We start from the raw sequence: 18878 nt of genomic DNA, 5'->3' as shown, positions 1-18878 counted from the left end.
GTGTCTCTGATCTCATTTACATTAAAGTGTGACTTTTTTTATATTCTGACTTTTTGTTGAGTTTGACTTTCTCATAAACTGAAGATGTATTTTAATTAGCACATTTAAACTCTCTTTTAGTCTGTTATATAGCAGGTGTTAGTAAATGTAAATGGTCTGCTAAGACTAAAATCCTTGTGTTTCTTCTCATCCAATCGTATTGGATTTTAAAATAATATTTTTCTTCTGAATTGCAACTTTTTTCTTGTAGTTTTTTGTAATAACATCTATTTTTCTTCTCATTTTGATTTAAATTCTGAAAGTGAAGTTCAAGTTTTCACATTTTCTCCACATGTCTTACATTATTGTCCCTTTTTTAAACCACAATATTATTTTTGGAATACATTTGCTTTATTCACTTAAATCTGAATTATTCTCACAACATTTTGACTTAAAAAATGCAACTGAGTTTGCATATTTCTTTAAAAAATGTAAAATAAAGTTTCTTTATTGCCATATTATTATTATCTTTGTTGTAAAATGTTACTGTTTGTGTAAATTATTTACTATTATTCAAACATTTGCAACAATATTCCACCTTTTCTTACATGCTGTGAATAAGAATCTCCTGCTATTGATCTAAACAACCTTTAATCCAAACTGATGGAAATAAAGACAGGACACAGTTTTCCCCTTTCTTTGTAAAATAATTCTCAATAAACTTAATTTATTCACAAACTGCTTTTTTCAAATTGCCATGTTGTCATTGTTCTTTTTTTATTTTTTTAAATTTTTTAATCACATACAATAAAAAACATTTCTAAAAGACAAGAGAAGTCCGAGTCTCTCCGCTAACTTTGTACAACCCCGATCCTCCGCTAACGTCCGGAAGCTTCTATTTTTTATTTTCTCACGATGCGTTTCATCGCCGACTCGTCGTCGCGCTCAGACATCAGATTAGAAATATTAAGAAAGAACAGTAGAACATAAAGAACAGAGGTACTAAAAACAGCTACAGTAAACTCCTCCTCTCCGATCACCTCGTTCCTTTTTTAACGTTTTGATTTACAGAATAATATGTTCAGTAAGGCTGCGTGATGGAGCGATGGAAACAAACAGACCCATGAAACCAGGAGCGAGAGTGTGTGTGTGTGTTTGTTGCAGGGAGGCATTGATCGTTTTTACAGCCAGCTCGAGATGTAAACCTAACGCTGTGTTTAACGGGCTCTGATTGGCTAGTACTTGTTTTTATTACCTCATTTAGCGGGTGGCTAGTTAGCTAAATTCCACCATGCTCTCATGCTACACTGGTTTAAGAAAAATGTAAAAACACCACATGAACGTCCAGCTCGGTCTGTTACTGAGGTTTAGCTGTGGATTTAAATTAATGCTAACGATAGCCATTAGCCTTTCAATTAGCTTGAGAAGTGCATATGCTGAAAGCTAGCATTATTTGCCGGCTATAAAGTATTCTGTTTAGGCTTAAGTGCTGTTATTGTGAGAAATACAGTATTAACAATAATAAACATTTGTGAATTTGATTTTACATGCAATGTGTATGCTAGCAATTAGCATTAGCATAGGCGATTCACAAGTTAGCTAGCTTGAAAGGGTAATTCGTTCTTAATGTAACCTGTTTTTTAGTGTTGATTGTATTTTAAACTGCGTTCAAGATATGAATAATATGTAAGTGCACGTAGTTTTATCTAAAGGTGGCTGAAAAAAACATTAATGCTATGGGGATGCTGTGTTTGTATGTGTGTTATAGGGACATTTTGTTTGTATATGTGTGTTATGGGGACATTGTGTTTGTATGTTTTTTACGTGGACATTGTGTTTGTATATGTGTCTTACAGGGACATGATGTTTGTATATGTGTGTTACAGGGACACTTTGATTGTATATGTGTGTTATGGGGACATTGTGTTTGTATGTGTGTTACGGGGACATTGTGTTTGTATATATGTGTTACGGGGACATTGTGTTTATATGTGTGTTACTTGGATGATGTGTTTGTATATGTGTGTTATGGGGACATTGTGTTTGTATGTGTTTGTTACAGGGACATTGTGTTTGTATATGTGTGTTACGGGGACATTGTGTTTGTATATATGTGTTACGGGGATGCTGTGTTTGTATTAGGTGTTACGGGGATGGTGTGTTTGTATATATGTGTTACGGGGATAATGTGTTTGTATATGTGTGTTACGGGGACATTCCTGGAAAACATTGCAGTTTTTATTTTTCATTCCTAAATGTTTTGTAGATTTGTGTGAACTGAGCCTTAAGTTATAATTTCAGATTTTCAGCACGTGATGCTAACAGGTAGCATGTGACGCTAACAGGTTAGCTCTTAGCAAACGTTGACCTCACCTTAAAAAGAGTTTCTCTAAATGTTGAACTGCTCCCTTTAACAGTGAGGATGTTTTTCAGTTCAAAAATACTTCTTTTTTTTTGTACATTTCCCCCCCCTCACCGATGTGACGCTGACATTAGACGGAGAAGAAGAAGAAACAGAAAACAATCTTACAAAGTGCCGTTCAAACTAAACGTCTGTAAATGTAACAGTAAAGTCGCCACGATTATAAATAAATGACGACGATCGGTCACAGCCGAAATTCATTTACCCTTTAGGTGCATTCAGGGACAATTGGACATCTGAGACTTTCAAACATGATCCATTTGTTGTTCAAATTATGTTTCTGTTTACTTTTTCTTCTGGGGTTTCAGTCTGTTAACCTTTTTATTTTCCAGCAGCTGACCATCGACTCTCCGATGTTGAGAGTGTCCTTGAATGCATCACGTTGTGTTTAGTGTCAGCTGGAAAAAACACTTTCCAGATTTAGGAACACGGCGGGAATTATGTTTTCATTTAGGAGATGTTTTTATTATGAATTAATCAGCAGGTCATTTTTAATAATCCAAAACTTGTATGTCTATGAAACGGCCGTTACATCTTCTTTAATTATATTATTTTACCAGAAGCCCAACCAACACCAAATAAGGGCTTCATTTGAAGAAAATCCCAAATGATTTCACAAATCTGCTCGAAAAAGGCCTAAAACCATGAATCAATACATCGTGTACAGGTGACTGATTGGACTGGAGTAGATCCCCGACTAACACACCTGTTGAAAAGGTAAATGAACCAGCTGTTACGATCATCTCTCTGCAGGTCGGGGGGGTTATCAGCAGGAATGTGATTCTCAGTAGAAAAACATGTAAATAACTTCAGTGCAGCGGACGCTCGGAGACCTTTGACGTGCATTTTGTTCTTTTTCAGGGGAAAAACAAATCAGAAATCACATCTGGAGTCAAATCACAGCAGAGTCCAGATTAAACCCAGAGAATACAAACTATAAAAGATCTGAAGTTTTCTGCAAATTCAAACTGAATGATCGGCCTGTCAAATATATTACAAATTATATAAATAAGATATAAAAAATGTTGTGATGTAAGTTATCACTTCAAGTACTAGCAGTGAAAATAAATATGACGCCGTGATCTGAAATAAATAAATTAATAATCACCAAAGATATCATAACGAGAAATTAATAAATATAAAAATAAATATCTGGATTTAATCTGGACACAAGTCACATGACCACCACACACACACACACACACACACACACACACACACACACACACACACACACACACACACACACACACACACACACACACACACACACACAGTGAGTGGATGAACAGGAATGTGTGAACACTCAGGTGAACGACAGCATCAGTGGCTGCCTGCAGTCTGAGGGCCGACGCCACGCCCAGTGTGTGTGTGTGTGTGTGTGTGTGTGTGTGTGTGTGTGTGTTTGATGGCAGGTGGCGCCTCCTCAGACTGAAGTGTGTTACTGAGACTCAGCAGCTGCATGTTGGAAGACACCGGGACGCCCAGACCAAGCTACCTGCATGCTAACGCTACACGCTAACAATGCACGCTAACGCTACACGCTACACGCCACACGCTAAACATGCACGCTAACGCTGCAGGTTGACGCTGTAGACTAACGCTACACGCTAACAATGCACGCTAATGCTGCAGGCTAACGCTACACGCTAACAATGCATGCTAACCATGCACTCTAACGCTACACGCTAACACTGCAGGCTAACGTTGCACGCTAAAGCTGCAGACTAACGCTGCAGGTTAACACTGTGTGCTAACACTGCACACTTATGCTAACACTGCAGGCTAACGCTACACACTAACGCTACATGCTAACGCTACACGCTAACACTCCAGGTGTCTGCAGGTCCTCCCGGAGTTACTGTTGAAACCTCTCTTCTCGCGGCAGCTTCACATCATCACTGTCGTCCTGTTTCCCCCCGGCTCATCCAATGAGAGGAGGCGTTGTTCCTGAGAGCCTTGCTGATTGGTGGCAAGGAGACGATGAAGAAGGGGAGGGGGTGGGGGAGGGGCTTAAACAAAAAAACAAATTAAAAAAAAAAGAGAGAGAGACAGCCTTCATTTACAAACGCCTCAGTTTTCCTCTATCAAGTTCAGGTCCAGTTCTGTACAGTCTCTCTCGAAGACGTTCTGCTGCTGCGCCGCCGCCGCCGCCTCCTCCTCTTCATCACCATCGTCTTCCTCCTCTTCCTCCTCGTCTTCACGGCACTCCTCTTCGTCGCTTTCGCTCAGCGGCCCGATGCTGTTGCGTCCCAGACACTCGGCCGGAGAGCAGGAGCGTCTGAAGTCTCCGAGGAACGACTCCATGCCGGCGGAGAGGTCCACGCCGCAGAGCAGCCGGCCGCCACATCGGTCCAGAGCCTGAGGGTCCATACTGCGAGTCTGAGGGGGAGCAGAGACACATCAACAAACAACAACAACAACAAATGAGCTACATAAAGATACAGCTAGTGAACAACTACAACCAGCAAAAACCTGGTAACCATTACTGTATTTCAGGTTCTGTTCAAAACAAACTTAATAATAAAGAGAACATTACAAAAAATATAGAGGAGGAGCAGGGGGTCCATCAGAGACAACAACTTGTGAGACAACCACAACAAACAATAACAACAACAACAAACGAGATAAATAAAGATACAGCTAGTAAACAACTACAACCACACCCTGAACTGAAGAGGCCTGGACTACGAAGCAGGATGTTCTCTTAGCCGGCTAACTTCAGGTAAACTCTGGGTTTCCGGTCCTATGAAGCTGGTTCTCTTTTTAGCAGGCTAGATCTCCATGGTAACTGATGCTGAGCGGCTAACCTGCCCCGGAGCAGGTTAGGTTGCAGGCTAAGAGCTCAACTCAGTGAAAGCACTGCCTGCTGACCAATCAGAGCTCAGTGTGCGGAGTTTAAAGCGATCAAGTCATATTACAGGAGAAAGGAAATACAGTTCAAATCAGCGACTGTGTGAACGTGAACATTAATAGAATATCACCTCCCATCTTCAGAGCAATCTGACTATTAGAACATTAGCGTTAAGAAAGCTTACTTAAATATCTGCCACAACATAAGTAACCGGATCAGAGTAACATTAAGTACAGTCCGCGGCATATCACATCATAATGTATCATCTCCTTATCTGAGTCAGCTGAGCCGTATCTGGCCGTGCAACACTCACAGTGTCACATACTGGATGCAGAAGTATTATTTGAAGCAACACATTAAGTTGAGGAAACACTCGAGTCAAATGTAATGAAAGTCAGATGGTGTCTTAGACGGGGCAGTGATATCATAAACCTGTTCATGTACGCATTCAAACACTTGTTCTGTTACCAGCTGTATTCACCTTGCAGGTGCAGCTATGTGGCTTTGATCCTGGATCAAGTGTTTAAGTCATGGATGTTTAAAGTTTAACTTCTTCATATGTCTAATATTAAAGTTGACTTTTCATTCAGGAAGTATGACGCTGCGCTGTCAGTACGCTTCTCCATGTTTGTGATTGGTCAAATGTAGCTAGCCCCGCCCCTTTCATGTGAACGCGCACTCAGCCAGACAGAGAAACCCTGGCTTGAGTTACCGAGTTGATAACCAGCGTCGTAAGACCGCTTAGCGAGAGCTCTTTGTTTTGTTTTCCTCTGAACTCAGATTAGGATGATCAAACACTTTAAAGCGTTAACCCACAAACCAGCTAAATAAATACTTCGTGTCTGAGGAGGAGCAGGGTGTCCACTAGAGACAACAACAAACAATATCCAGGGCTCGACATTAAGGACTGCCCGATGGCCCGGGGCCATCTAGTCTTTAGCTCGGGCCATGAAGCCTCACCTGCTGGTTGCCCGATCGGGCAATCTATTATGCCAGTATCATGCAGCTCGCGGATCAGTAATGAGTGACCCGACAGTAAAACTAAACATATCTATAACTAGTTACGGTAGTTTGAGAGGTGATTAAAATAGCTACGTGTGATATTCTAACCTGAAGTGTGTGTTTTGTTCCGCTCACCGCTGCATGTGATCATGCAGAGCTGCTTGTCGACTCGTCAGCAGCAGCTGATCTCTCTCTCCCGTCAGATTAGACTTCACTCGCGTTTATGTCCATATCGATCAGATCCAGCTAGTTTTAGCTAATGATATGACTACCTGCTTATTAAAAGACACCTAAACAATAAGTGTTGCTATGCAACTGGGTGAGGCCACACAGTATAGAGCAGCATTATGCATTTGTTTACATGCCCACCGGAGCCCCGAGGCATTACCAACAGATCAACACACGATCAACCAACACAGCACATCTCTTTCTCCACATTAAGTGTTAGACATTAGAATTGACTATTCTTGTCTCTCACATACTCGGTATTGCGCGAAAGGGAAATTATTTTGACCGGACATTTTGACGGAAGAGATTTAGATTGGCCGGCTAACGGGAACTCTGACGTCACCATGTTGTATGCTTCGCGGATGCGCTCGGCTCCTCTCGGCTGCTGCTCGGGTCTGCTCGGTCAGCTTCCGGATGAGGAAGCATTCGTTCGACCAACTTACAGTAGATAACATTACAAACATTTTGAACAGGGGTCATAATAGTGTAAATAATGTTTGTTTTGGCAGTTACAACTGAATGTAATGTTTTCTACTTTTTTACATCTGGGAAGGCATTTGCCTTCATCAGATGGAAAGTGTCTTGACCAACAACTGAAGTATTTCTTAATGCTATGCAGGGCATGCAAGAGAGCAAACACAAACAAGAACAAACAAACAAGTGAAATTAAGAATAAAATTGAAATTGTACAATATAATATTGTGGTGGTTCATCTCATAATTCAGTCTAGAGAATGCACCAGACAGCATCTAAGACCTGCAAAAATCTAAATGTTCTAGGGGGAGGCCCCCCAAACCCTTCGTGCGTCATTTCGTCCACACGCATTTTTCAGGGCAATCTCTATTGGGCTCAGGGCCATCTGTAAATGAGCTTAGATGGCCCACAGGGCAAATCCTTAATGTCATGCACTTATAACAACAACAAACCACCTAGATAAAGAAACAGCTAGTAAACAAGAACAACCAGCAAAGACCTGGTAAGCATTTCTCTATTTCAGGTTCAGTTCCCGACATGTGTTCAGAATCAAACTTAATAATAGAAACTCCATGAAGGAGCAGGGGGTCCATCAGAGACTTGTATCAACCAGGTGACCTGAGGTCCAGTGTATAAAATAACAGGGTAATAACTTCATAATTAACTTCGTTTGAAAGCAGAAGTCTAGGGTAGTGGCACAAAATGAGATGCATTGTGGGACATGTAGTTTATGGGCAACATGCTTTTGTAAGGCGGCATGTGACTGCATAATAAACGCTGTTGAGACATGAGTTACCTGTGTTTAATATCTACTGAACCGTGATAAACCTGTGTCATCTAGTATAAGACTATATTTTTAAATGATTATATGATCATTTGACATGACGTTAACCTGCAAAGATACCCTTAAGATCTGTGGAATAGAGCAGGGTATGACTGGCTTTGAGTACTCTTTGATGAAGAATAACAGATATTTGATCAATACACCTCGTGAAGTGAAGCCATGTGCTTCCTTTAGCAAAAGAACAGTTGCATTTCTATGAGATCATTTCCCTCTTTCCCCAACTTTTGGGGAAAGAGGGAAACTTAAGATATAAGCTTTACCTGAAATCTTCCTAATACGCCCAAGTATGTAACATCAACAAGGCATCTGTTCCATAGACTTCCAGTAATTAGTCAGATCCCAAAAGAAGGATATAAGCTCACCTCTCGGAGCGGACCAGGGGCACCATGTACCAGTTGGGTGTCACTTGCGTTTAACTTTGTCTTCACTTTCATTCATCATGATAGGGGGGCTTTAACGGCGGTATGGGCTGTTATTGAAAGTGTTTAAGTGCTGGAAATATGCTCATTGGATAATAGTTTGTAGGGTGCTTTTAATTGCCTCCTTGATTTAATGCAATTTACGTATTTGTATTGTTTGCTCTCTCTCTTTAACGTGCATATACAACGTCATTATCGTGGTCTGCACAAACTTGTCATCATGCGTGTATTCTGCTAACTGCACTGTCCATAACTATTTGATAGGAATCATTTCTAGCCTCGGCTATTTCCTTGATTTAGTGGGCTCGTTTGTGGGATGTTGAGTTTCACCGAGACCGCCTGCTCTGAACAACCAATCACCGTACTGACCGCTTCTAAACTCATGCACGAGAATCAACGTCATCCATAGCAACGGCGCGTCACTCTTAGTTCACTCTTAGTGATTTATCCTTAGTATGAGTAGGTCTCAGCGGCTTCGTGAATAACTTTTAAGAAAAAACTCCTACGTAAAATGTTTTAGCGCGAGTTAGGAGCACTCCTAGCGGTAAGATAAAATGCTTTGTGAATACGGCCCCAGGTCTTTAGTTTCAGAGTCTAAGACTATAGCTGTCATGTCAAATCTACTGCTCCATAGCTTCTCTTGATAACTGGACTTAACTGTACATTTAGTAAAACGTCAGGTGTTGACATTATAAACTTCAGTACCTGTGTCATCTTGGTGAAGTCCAGCAGGGGGCGTGCGGGGGGGCGCTCTGGGTCGCGGCGCCTCTTTAGCCCGGGTTTGAGCAGCAGGAGGTCGCAGGGCTGTGAGTGGCAGCGAGGCAAGGGGGGGGGCAGGGAGCGCCTCAGGGAGGAGGGGGTGCTGCATGCCGAGGAGGGGGAGGCGCCTATTAGAGCCCCGCCCCCTCCCGCTGTCACACTGGGGGGGCGTGGCCTAATCGGAGGGGGGTGTGGCGGCAAAAAGGACGAAGTGGACGACGATGCCCCCCCTAAAGAGTCTCTGATCAACACCGGGGAGAGGGAGAAACGCCTCTGAGGGGGAGGGGGCGGGATCAAAGGGGAGGGGGAGGAGCTACAGGATGACGGGAAGAAGCAGCAACAGGCTCCGCCCCCTGACGCCGCTTCACTGGGGTCCCACGGGAAGCTCCATGGCAACGGGCTGTCCGGAGATAACGCCAGACTGAAGAAGGTCGGCGAAGACGAGGAGTGAAGGGACGAATTCAGGGAGGAGCTTGGTGCACGACAGGCTCCTCCCATTGATGAAGAGGCTCCTCCCCCTGACGAATAAGGCCCGCCCCCAACCCCGCCCCCATGGCAGGGGGTCCTGCTGACGGGGGTCCAGACTCTTGAGGCGCTCGGTCTCCAGGTGTATCGACAGCGAGATAAATCCTCAGGTACTGAGAGGGAGCGACAGTGCCTTTTAGGAGGAGGGGGTGGAGGAGGGGGAGGAGCCAGAGGAGGAGGGGGAGGAGCCAGAGGGGGGGGGTCCAGGCGGGAGACGCCTTCCTGCAGGTGAGCATTGGGGCCGGGGGGGAAACTAGAGCTCAGTAACCCCCCCTGCAGGCCGGATTTAGAGGAGGGAGGGCAGAGCTGCCAGTAACTGCTCTCTGCAACATGAGAGAGGACAGATCACTGATTACAGGAGAACAACAATTCATCATCACCATCATCACCATCATCATCATCATCATCATCATCATCATCATCATGCATGTGACTTTATAGCGCTGTTCCGAATGCTCAAAGGGTTCAGGACTCATAATGCTGACTCAGGTCAGGGTTCAGGACTCATAATGCTGACTCAGGGTTCAGGACTCATAATGCTGACTCAGGTCAGGGTTCAGGACTCATCATGCTGACTCAGGTCAGGACTCATCATGCTGACTCATGCTGAACACTCACCAGGCATCAAGCCATCTGGGGTCCTGAGCTCTGCGAGGCTGTTGGGGTCCAGCAGGGACTGACACAAAAACGCACTTCAGTTAAAATACAGATTAAAACAAACACAAACAGATCGTTACGTTATAATTTACCTTCACACAAATATCAATTTGACTGAATAGAGCCTGAACGCATCACAATGCAGGTGTGTGTGTGTGTGTGTGTGTGTGTGTGTGTGTGTGTGTGTGTGTGTGTGTGTGTGTGTGTGTGTCTCACCAGGTGTGAGTCCCCTGGCGGAGCAGGGTTTCCTTCCAGAGTCCTGAGTCGTCAGGCCCTCCCCCAGCAGAAAAACCACAGCATGGTGGTGGGAGGGGGGGGGGGGGGGGGGGGGGGAGGGGGAGGAGGGGGGGAGGCCACGCCCCTTTGTGTCTGTGAGCTGAGACTCCGCCTCCTCCGTCACTCAGGGCCAGGTAGCCCCTCCCACTCTTAAAAACACATCCTCAGTCAGCTGTTGCCCCCGGTAACGCACCTGCAGAGGAAGCAGAGAAATAAAATGTATTGTTTACATCCGGAACATGGTGACATCACTACGGAGAGGACTTTTTAAAGTAGAGACACTACATACTGATATACACCTGAACATCAGCAGGAGAGGACTCTTTAAAGTAGAGACACTACATACTGATATACACCTGAACATCAGCAGGAGAGGACTCTTTAAAGTAGAGACACTACATACTGATATACACCTGAACATCAGCAGGAGAGGACTCTTTAAAGTAGAGACACTACATACTGATATACACCTGAACATCAGCAGGAGAGGACTCTTTAAAGTAGAGACACTACATACTGAAAAACACCTGAACATCAGCAGGAGAGGACTCTTTAAAGTAGAGACAATACATACTGATATACACCTGAACATCTGCAGGAGAGGACTCTTTAAAGTAGAGACACTACATACTGATATACACCTGAACATCAGCAAGAGAGGACTCTTTAAAGTAGAGACACTACATACTGATATACACCTGAACATCTGCAGGAGAGGACTCTTTAAAGTAGAGACACTACATACTGATATACACCTGAACATCAGCAAGAGAGGACTCTTTAAAGTAGAGACACTACATACTGATATACACCTGAACATCTGCAGGAGAGGACTCTTTAAAGTAGAGACACTACATACTGATATACACCTGAACATCAGCAAGAGAGGACTCTTTAAAGTAGAGACACTACATACTGATATACACCTGAACATCTGCAGGAGAGGACTCTTTAAAGTAGAGACACTACATACTGATATACACCTGAACATCAGCAAGAGAGGACTCTTTAAAGTAGAGACACTACATACTGATATACACCTGAACATCAGCAGGAGAGGACTCTTTAAAGTAGAGACACTACATCCTGATATACACCTGAACATCAGCAGGAGAGGACTCTTTAAAGTAGAGACACTACATACTGATATACACCTGAACATCAGCAAGAGAGGACTCTTTAAAGTAGAGACACTACATACTGATATACACCTGAACATCAGCAGGAGAGGACTCTTTAAAGTAGAGACACTACATACTGATATACACCTGAACATCAGCAGGAGAGGACTCTTTAAAGTAGAGACACAACATACTGATATACACCTGAACATCAACAGGAGAGGACTCTTTAAAGTAGAGACACTACATATTGATATACACCTGAACATCAGCAGGAGAGGACTCTTTAAAGTAGGGACACTACACACTGATATACACCTGAACATCAGCAGGAGAGGACTCTTTAAAGTAGAGACACTACATACTGATATACACCTGAACATCAGCAGGAGAGGACTCTTTAAAGTAGAGACACTACATACCGATATACACCTGAACATCAGCAGGAGAGGACTCTTTAAAGTAGAGACACTACATACCGATATACACCTGAACATCAGCAGGAGAGGACTCTTTAAAGTAGAGACACTACATACCGATATACACCTGAACATCAGCAGGAGAGGACTCTTTAAAGTAGGGACACTACACACTGATATACACCTGAACATCAGCAGGAGAGGACTCTTTCAAGTAGAGACACTACATACTGATATACACCTGAACATCAGCGGGAGAGGACTCTTTAAAGTAGAGACACTACATACTGATATACACCTGAACATCAGCAGGAGAGGACTCTTTAAAGTAGAGACACTATATACTGATATACACCTGAACATCAGCAGGAGAGGACTCTTTAAAGTAGAGGGACTATATACTGATATACACCTGAACATCAGCAGGAGAGGACTCTTTAAAGTAGAGACACTACATACTGATATACACCTGAACATCAGCAGGAGAGGACTCTTTAAAGTAGAGACACTACATACTGATATACACCTGAACATCAGCAGGAGAGGACTCTTTAAAGTAGAGACACTACATACTGATAAACACCTGAACATCAGCAGGAGAGGACTCTTTCAAGTAGAGGCACGACATACTGATATCCACCTGAACATCAGCTGGAGAGGACTCTTTAAAGTAGAGACACTACATACTGATATACACCTGAACATCAGCAGGAGAGGACTCTTTAAAATAGAGACACTCCATACTGATAAACACCTGAACATCAGCAGGAGAGGACTCTTTAAAGTAGAGACACTACATACTGATAAACACCTGAACATCAGCAGGAGAGGACTCTTTAAAGTAGAGACACTACATACAGATATACACCTGAACATCAGCAGGAGAGGACTCTTTAAAATAGTGACACTACATACTGATAAACACCTGAACATCAGCAGGAGAGGACTCTTTAAAATAGAGACACTCCATACTGATAAACACCTGAACATCAGCAGGAGAGGACTCTTTAAAGTAGAGACACTCCATACTGATAAACACCTGAACATCAGCAGGAGAGGACTCTTTAAAGTAGAGACACTACATACTGATATACACCTGAACATCAGCAGGAGAGGACTCTTTAAAGTAGAGACACTACATACTGATATACACCTGAACATCAGCAGGAGAGGACTCTTTAAAATAGAGACACTCCATACTGATAAAAACCTGAACATCAGCAGGAGAGGACTCTTTAAAATAGAGACACTCCATACTGATAAACACCTGAACATCAGCAGGAGAGGACTCTTTAAAGTAGAGACACAACATACTGATATACACCTGAACATCAGCAGGAGAGGACTCTTTAAAATAGAGACACTCCATACTGATAAACACCTGAACATCAGCAGGAGAGGACTCTTTAAAGTAGAGACACTACATACAGATATACACCTGAACATCAGCAGGAGAGGACTCTTTAAAATAGAGACACTCCATACTGATAAACACCTGAACATCAGCAGGAGAGGACTCTTTAAAGTAGAGACACTCCATACTGATAAACACCTGAACATCAGCAGGAGAGGAATCTTTAAAATAGAGACACTCCATACTGATATACACCTGAACATCAGCAGGAGAGGAGGACTCTTTAAAGTAGAGACACAACATACTGATATACACCTGAACATCAGCAGGAGAGGACTCTTTAAAGTAGAGACACTACATACTGATATACACCTGAACATCAGCAGGAGAGGACTCTTTAAAGTAGACACACTACATACTGATATACACCTGAACATCAGCAGGAGAGGACTCTTTAAAGTAGAGACACTACATACTGATATACACCTGAACATCAGCAGGAGAGGACTCTTTAAAGTAGAGACACTACATACTGATATACACCTGAACATCAGCAGGAGAGGACTCTTTAAAGTAGAGATACTACATACTGATATACACCTGAACATCAGCAGGAGAGGACTCTTTAAAGTAGAGACACTACACACTGATATACACCTGAACATCAGCAGGAGAGGACTCTTTAAAATAGAGACACTCCATACTGATAAACACCTGAACATCAGCAGGAGAGGACTCTTTAAAGTAGAGACACTACATACAGATATACACCTGAACATCAGCAGGAGAGGACTCTTTAAAATAGAGACACTCCATACTGATAAACACCTGAACATCAGCAGGAGAGGAATCTTTAAAATAGAGACACTCCATACTGATATACACCTGAACATCAGCAGGAGAGGACTCTTTAAAGTAGAGACACTACATACTGATAAACACCTGAACATCAGCAGGAGATGACTCTTTAAAGTAGAGACACAACATACTGATATACACCTGAACATCAGCAGGAGAGGACTCTTTAAAATAGTTACACTCCATACTGATAAACACCTGAACATCAGCAGGAGAGGACTCTTTAAAGTAGAGACACAACATACTGATATACACCTGAACATCAGCAGGAGAGGACTCTTTAAAGTAGAGACACTACATACTGATATACACCTGAACATCAGCAGGAGAGGACTCTTTAAAGTAGACACACTACATACTGATATACACCTGAACATCAGCAGGAGAGGACTCTTTAAAATAGTGACACTCCATACTGATAAACACCTGAACATCAGCAGGAGAGGACTCTTTAAAATAGTGACACTCCATACTGATAAACACCTGAACATCAGCAGGAGAGGACTCTTTAAAGTAGAGACACAACATACTGATATACACCTGAACATCAGCAGGAGAGGACTCTTTAAAGTAGAGACACTACATACTGATATACACCTGAACATCAGCAGGAGAGGACTCTTTAAAGTAGACACACTACATACTGATATACACCTGAACATCAGCAGGAGAGGACTCTTTAAAGTAGAGACACTACATACTGATATACACCTGAACATCAGCAGGAGAGGACTCTTTAAAGTAGAGACACTACATACTGATATACACCTGAACATCAGCAGGAGAGGACTCTTTAAAGTAGAGACACTACATACTGATATACACCTGAACATCAGCAGGAGAGGACTCTTTAAAGTAGACACACTACATACTGATATACACCTGAACATCAGCAGGAGAGGACTCTTTAAAGTAGAGATACTACATACTGATATACACCTGAACATCAGCAGGAGAGGACTCTTTAAAGTAGAGACACTACATACTGATAAACACCTGATCATCAGCAGGAGAGGACTCTTTAAAGTAGAGACACTACATACTGATATACACCTGAACATCAGCAGGAGAGGACTCTTTAAAGTAGAGACACTACATACTGATATACACCTGAACATCAGCAGGAGAGGACTCTTTAAAGTAGAGACACTACATACTGATATACACCTGAACATCAGCAGGAGAGGACTCTTTAAAGTAGAGATACTACATACTGATATACACCTGAACATCAGCAGGAGAGTACTCTTTAAAGTAGAGACACTACATACTGATATACACCTGAACATCAGCAGGAGAGGACTCTTTAAAGTAGAGATACTACATACTGATATACACCTGAACATCAGCAGGAGAGGACTCTTTAAAGTAGACACACTACATACTGATATACACCTGAACATCAGCAGGAGAGGACTCTTTAAAGTAGAGACACTACATACTGATATACACCTGAACATCAGCAGGAGAGGACTCTTTAAAGTAGAGACACTACATACTGATAAACACCTGATCATCAGCAGGAGAGGACTCTTTAAAGTAGAGACACTACATACTGATATACACCTGAACATCAGCAGGAGAGGACTCTTTAAAGTAGAGACACTACATACTGATATACACCTGAACATCAGCAGGAGAGGACTCTTTAAAGTAGACACACTACATACTGATATACACCTGAACATCAGCAGGAGAGGACTCTTTAAAGTAGAGACACTACATACTGATATACACCTGAACATCAGCAGGAGAGGACTCTTTAAAGTAGAGACACTACATACTGATAAACACCTGATCATCAGCAGGAGAGGACTCTTTAAAGTAGAGACACTACATACTGATATACACCTGAACATCAGCAGGAGAGGACTCTTTAAAGTAGAGACACTACATACTGATATACACCTGAACATCAGCAGGAGAGGACTCTTTAAAGTAGACACACTACATACTGATATACACCTGAACATCAGCAGGAGAGGACTCTTTAAAGTAGAGACACTACATACTGATATACACCTGAACATCAGCAGGAGAGTACTCTTTAAAGTAGAGACACTACATACTGATATACACCTGGACATCAGCAGGAGAGGACTCTTTAAAGTAGAGACACTACATACTGATATACACCTGAACATCACCCTGGATGATTACAGGACTGAATCTGCAAATGAAGCATTAATGATCATATGAAGGTGAAGTTATGTCTATATCAGGGTTTTGTCTGCACCGGGTAACATAAGAGTGAATATTTGTAATATCATTAAACACATCAGCTCGGATTTAAGAAATCTGGGATCAATATTGTTTGACATTAATGAAGAAAATAATCAGTAGATTAATAAATTATTAAACAAAATTCTGAGCCTTTTAGAAAATAACTACTTCATCTTTATGGAGAAAAATATGCCTTTACATTTTAGGATTTCTGCCTGAAAACAGTCAGATTTTAGGATATTTATTTGGGATACTTTTATCTGAAAATATCCCTAATATTTTGACCTTATTTTGAAAATATTACAGACAGATCGACTTATTTTGAAAATATTCCTATCATTTTGAATTAATTTTGCAAATATTTCAGCCTCTACATTTAGATTGTATTTTATTCCTCGCATATAGAATTTATTTTGAAAAGATTTCCCACATTTCGCTTTATTTTGTAGATCCCAGCTCAGGGCCTCCGGCTGCTGTTAGCTCGTTGCTAACACATCCTATTGTTTTCAATGAGGAATGCTAACACTCCCTATGTGGCTGTACCCCCCCGTTATAGAGCAGAATAAATGATACAAAATATAAACTACAATAAAATAAAAAATTATTAACATGTAATATTATAGCAACCTCTTATATTACCTTAGCAGTTACTATAAATAATATGTCATTATTATTTTCAAGGTCGGCACAATAAACTCAGCCATTTTGCTCTGTGGAACAGACCGGCTCACGGTGGATTGTTTCCCCGCCTCAGAGGCGCTGAATCCAGGCTGCGCTGCTCCAGTCTGCGCGGCTAACGGGCAGAAACCATGGAGGTGTAAAGAGACCCGGTTCATTCCTATGGGAGCTGCTCAGAGGCGTGTGAAGCAACAATGAAGCGATAAGTACCCGTATGTGGGCCCACTGAGCGTGCGCAATGAAGATTTCCCTTAAGCCCCGCCCCCGATCTCCCGCTCTATGTGAGTCAAATGAATGGAGAGATAAGATACCTCTGGATTCAGCTTTTAAAGCATTTTACAACTTCTATAATAACACATTTTAAGTAATGGATATAGAAGAGTTCGCATTGGGGAGTTTTAGATAAATAAATAAAAATCCGCTGATTTACAGACGTTTCTTTCCCAATGTAAGTCAATGGAGAAAAGTCTATTTGGGCCAAAATGACGTCACGTGAGCTTTAGTACCCCCGTTTGGCCGCTACGGAATTTCCAAATATGGGCTTCACCGGCCCCGCTAACGGTGGCTAACTGACCTAACTGTTAGCATGCTAGCAGCGTTTGAAACAAACGCGGTGAAATCACACGGGATCTGCTCGGTTCTCCTCTAGCCTCAGTGTTTCTGAATAAAAAACCCAGGTCTAAAGGCTGATTCCCTAACAGAACCATTATAACAACCATAATAACACCGGGGGGGGGGGGGGGGGGGGGGGGGGGCAGCGTGTGTCCGGGCCTGTGCGCTGTGTTCGCGGCGAACAGCGCGGTGTTGCAGCGGCAGACCAGCGGCGCTACACCGCTCCCTCTCCCCGGCTGAAGGCTCACCTTACCGGGGTGTTGGTGCCGGTCGGTGTGGGTCCGGTTCGGGTCCGCTGTGTGTAGAAAGCAGCTCTCTTTGACCCGGTGTTACGGAAGCACCGCTCCGCCTGCCGCTCCTGCCGCTCCGCCGCGCCGCCGCCGCTCAGCACCAAAACGCACCGAAATGAATCAAAGTCTAGATTCCCTCGCGCTCAACGGGCTCCGGGATGCTCTTGAACACCTTCTGCAGAAACTGTCGGTTCGCCGGTGATTAGTACAGCATGATAATAATGGATCTGCGTGCACACGCCCGTGAGCGGCAGGCATTCATAAATAAGGTTTACGGTGCCAGGCGGGGGGAGGGGGGGGGGAGCTGCACCGCATCACCCCGCACCGCACCTGCCACTCACCCGATCTATATCATAAAAACACTCGGCTGATAACCGAGCGGTTTATTTACCACACAAATAAACGTTTTTTTAAATATAATTCAGCAGCAAACAGAACATAAGAGCTGTGCTGCTGCCGCCGGGGCTGCTGGGAGTTGTAGTTCAGAGGCTGAGGTTGTTTACAGCACATGCGGTCTGTACTATGGAAGCCCGCTGCAGCCAATGGGGAGGCGAGAGAACATATTATTATTTGAGGTAAAATATCCAGTTCCTCAGAGAAATGTCTAAATGTAGACATTCTTTGGAAAGCTCTACATTTTGACTTTATTCTGAAAATCCTGACCTTTAAACCTTATTTTGAAAATATTCCCAATATATATATTTTATCGTTATTCTGAAATGTTTGGACAATTAAACATTATTCTGGGAGGCGCTTCAAGTCCCTTTTTATTCCAATATTGAGACATGTTGGGGGCTTTGTCACTGAAATCTTTTTTAAATCTCCCTCTAGTCCCACCTCTCTCTCCCAACTCTACAACCACATAATAAAAGCTGAAGAAGAAA

At 42.8% G+C, this 18878-nt stretch overlaps 1 protein-coding gene across 2 annotated transcripts; it reads right to left on the bottom strand.

Annotated features, from left to right (window-relative positions):
- Positions 1-739: 739 nt before the first annotated feature.
- On the bottom strand, positions 740-18511 carry fam53c (family with sequence similarity 53 member C). Of its 2 annotated transcripts, none has more exons than XM_079649271.1 (5): positions 17953-18511; positions 10380-10632; positions 10125-10182; positions 8928-9829; positions 740-4783 (listed from the first exon to the last, which is right to left on the bottom strand). In XM_079649271.1, the coding sequence occupies exons 3-5, from the start codon at positions 10129-10131 to the stop codon at positions 4475-4477; spliced, it is 1218 nt and encodes a 405-aa protein (XP_079505397.1). In that variant the 5' UTR covers positions 10132-10182; positions 10380-10632; positions 17953-18511; the 3' UTR covers positions 740-4474. The 2 variants fall into 2 exon arrangements, with proteins under 2 accessions (XP_079505397.1, XP_079505396.1); XM_079649270.1 differs by having other exon boundaries at positions 17958-18511.
- Positions 18512-18878: the final 367 nt, after the last annotated feature.

The sequence above is a fragment of the Notothenia rossii genome, assembly GCF_949606895.1.
Source record: "Notothenia rossii genome assembly, chromosome: 9".
Classification (NCBI taxonomy): Eukaryota; Metazoa; Chordata; class Actinopteri; order Perciformes; family Nototheniidae; genus Notothenia; species Notothenia rossii.
Note: the sequence above shows the minus strand (reverse complement) of the source record. Positions and strands in the feature narration are given on the sequence as shown.

Bases quoted from the DNA above. Each gene is read 5' to 3' on its own strand.
- fam53c (XM_079649271.1), bottom strand. The intron at 4,784-8,927 runs GTACTGAAGTTT...GCTCCCCCTCAG, and splicing joins ACTTCACCAAGATGACACAG to ACTCGCAGTATGGACCCTCA.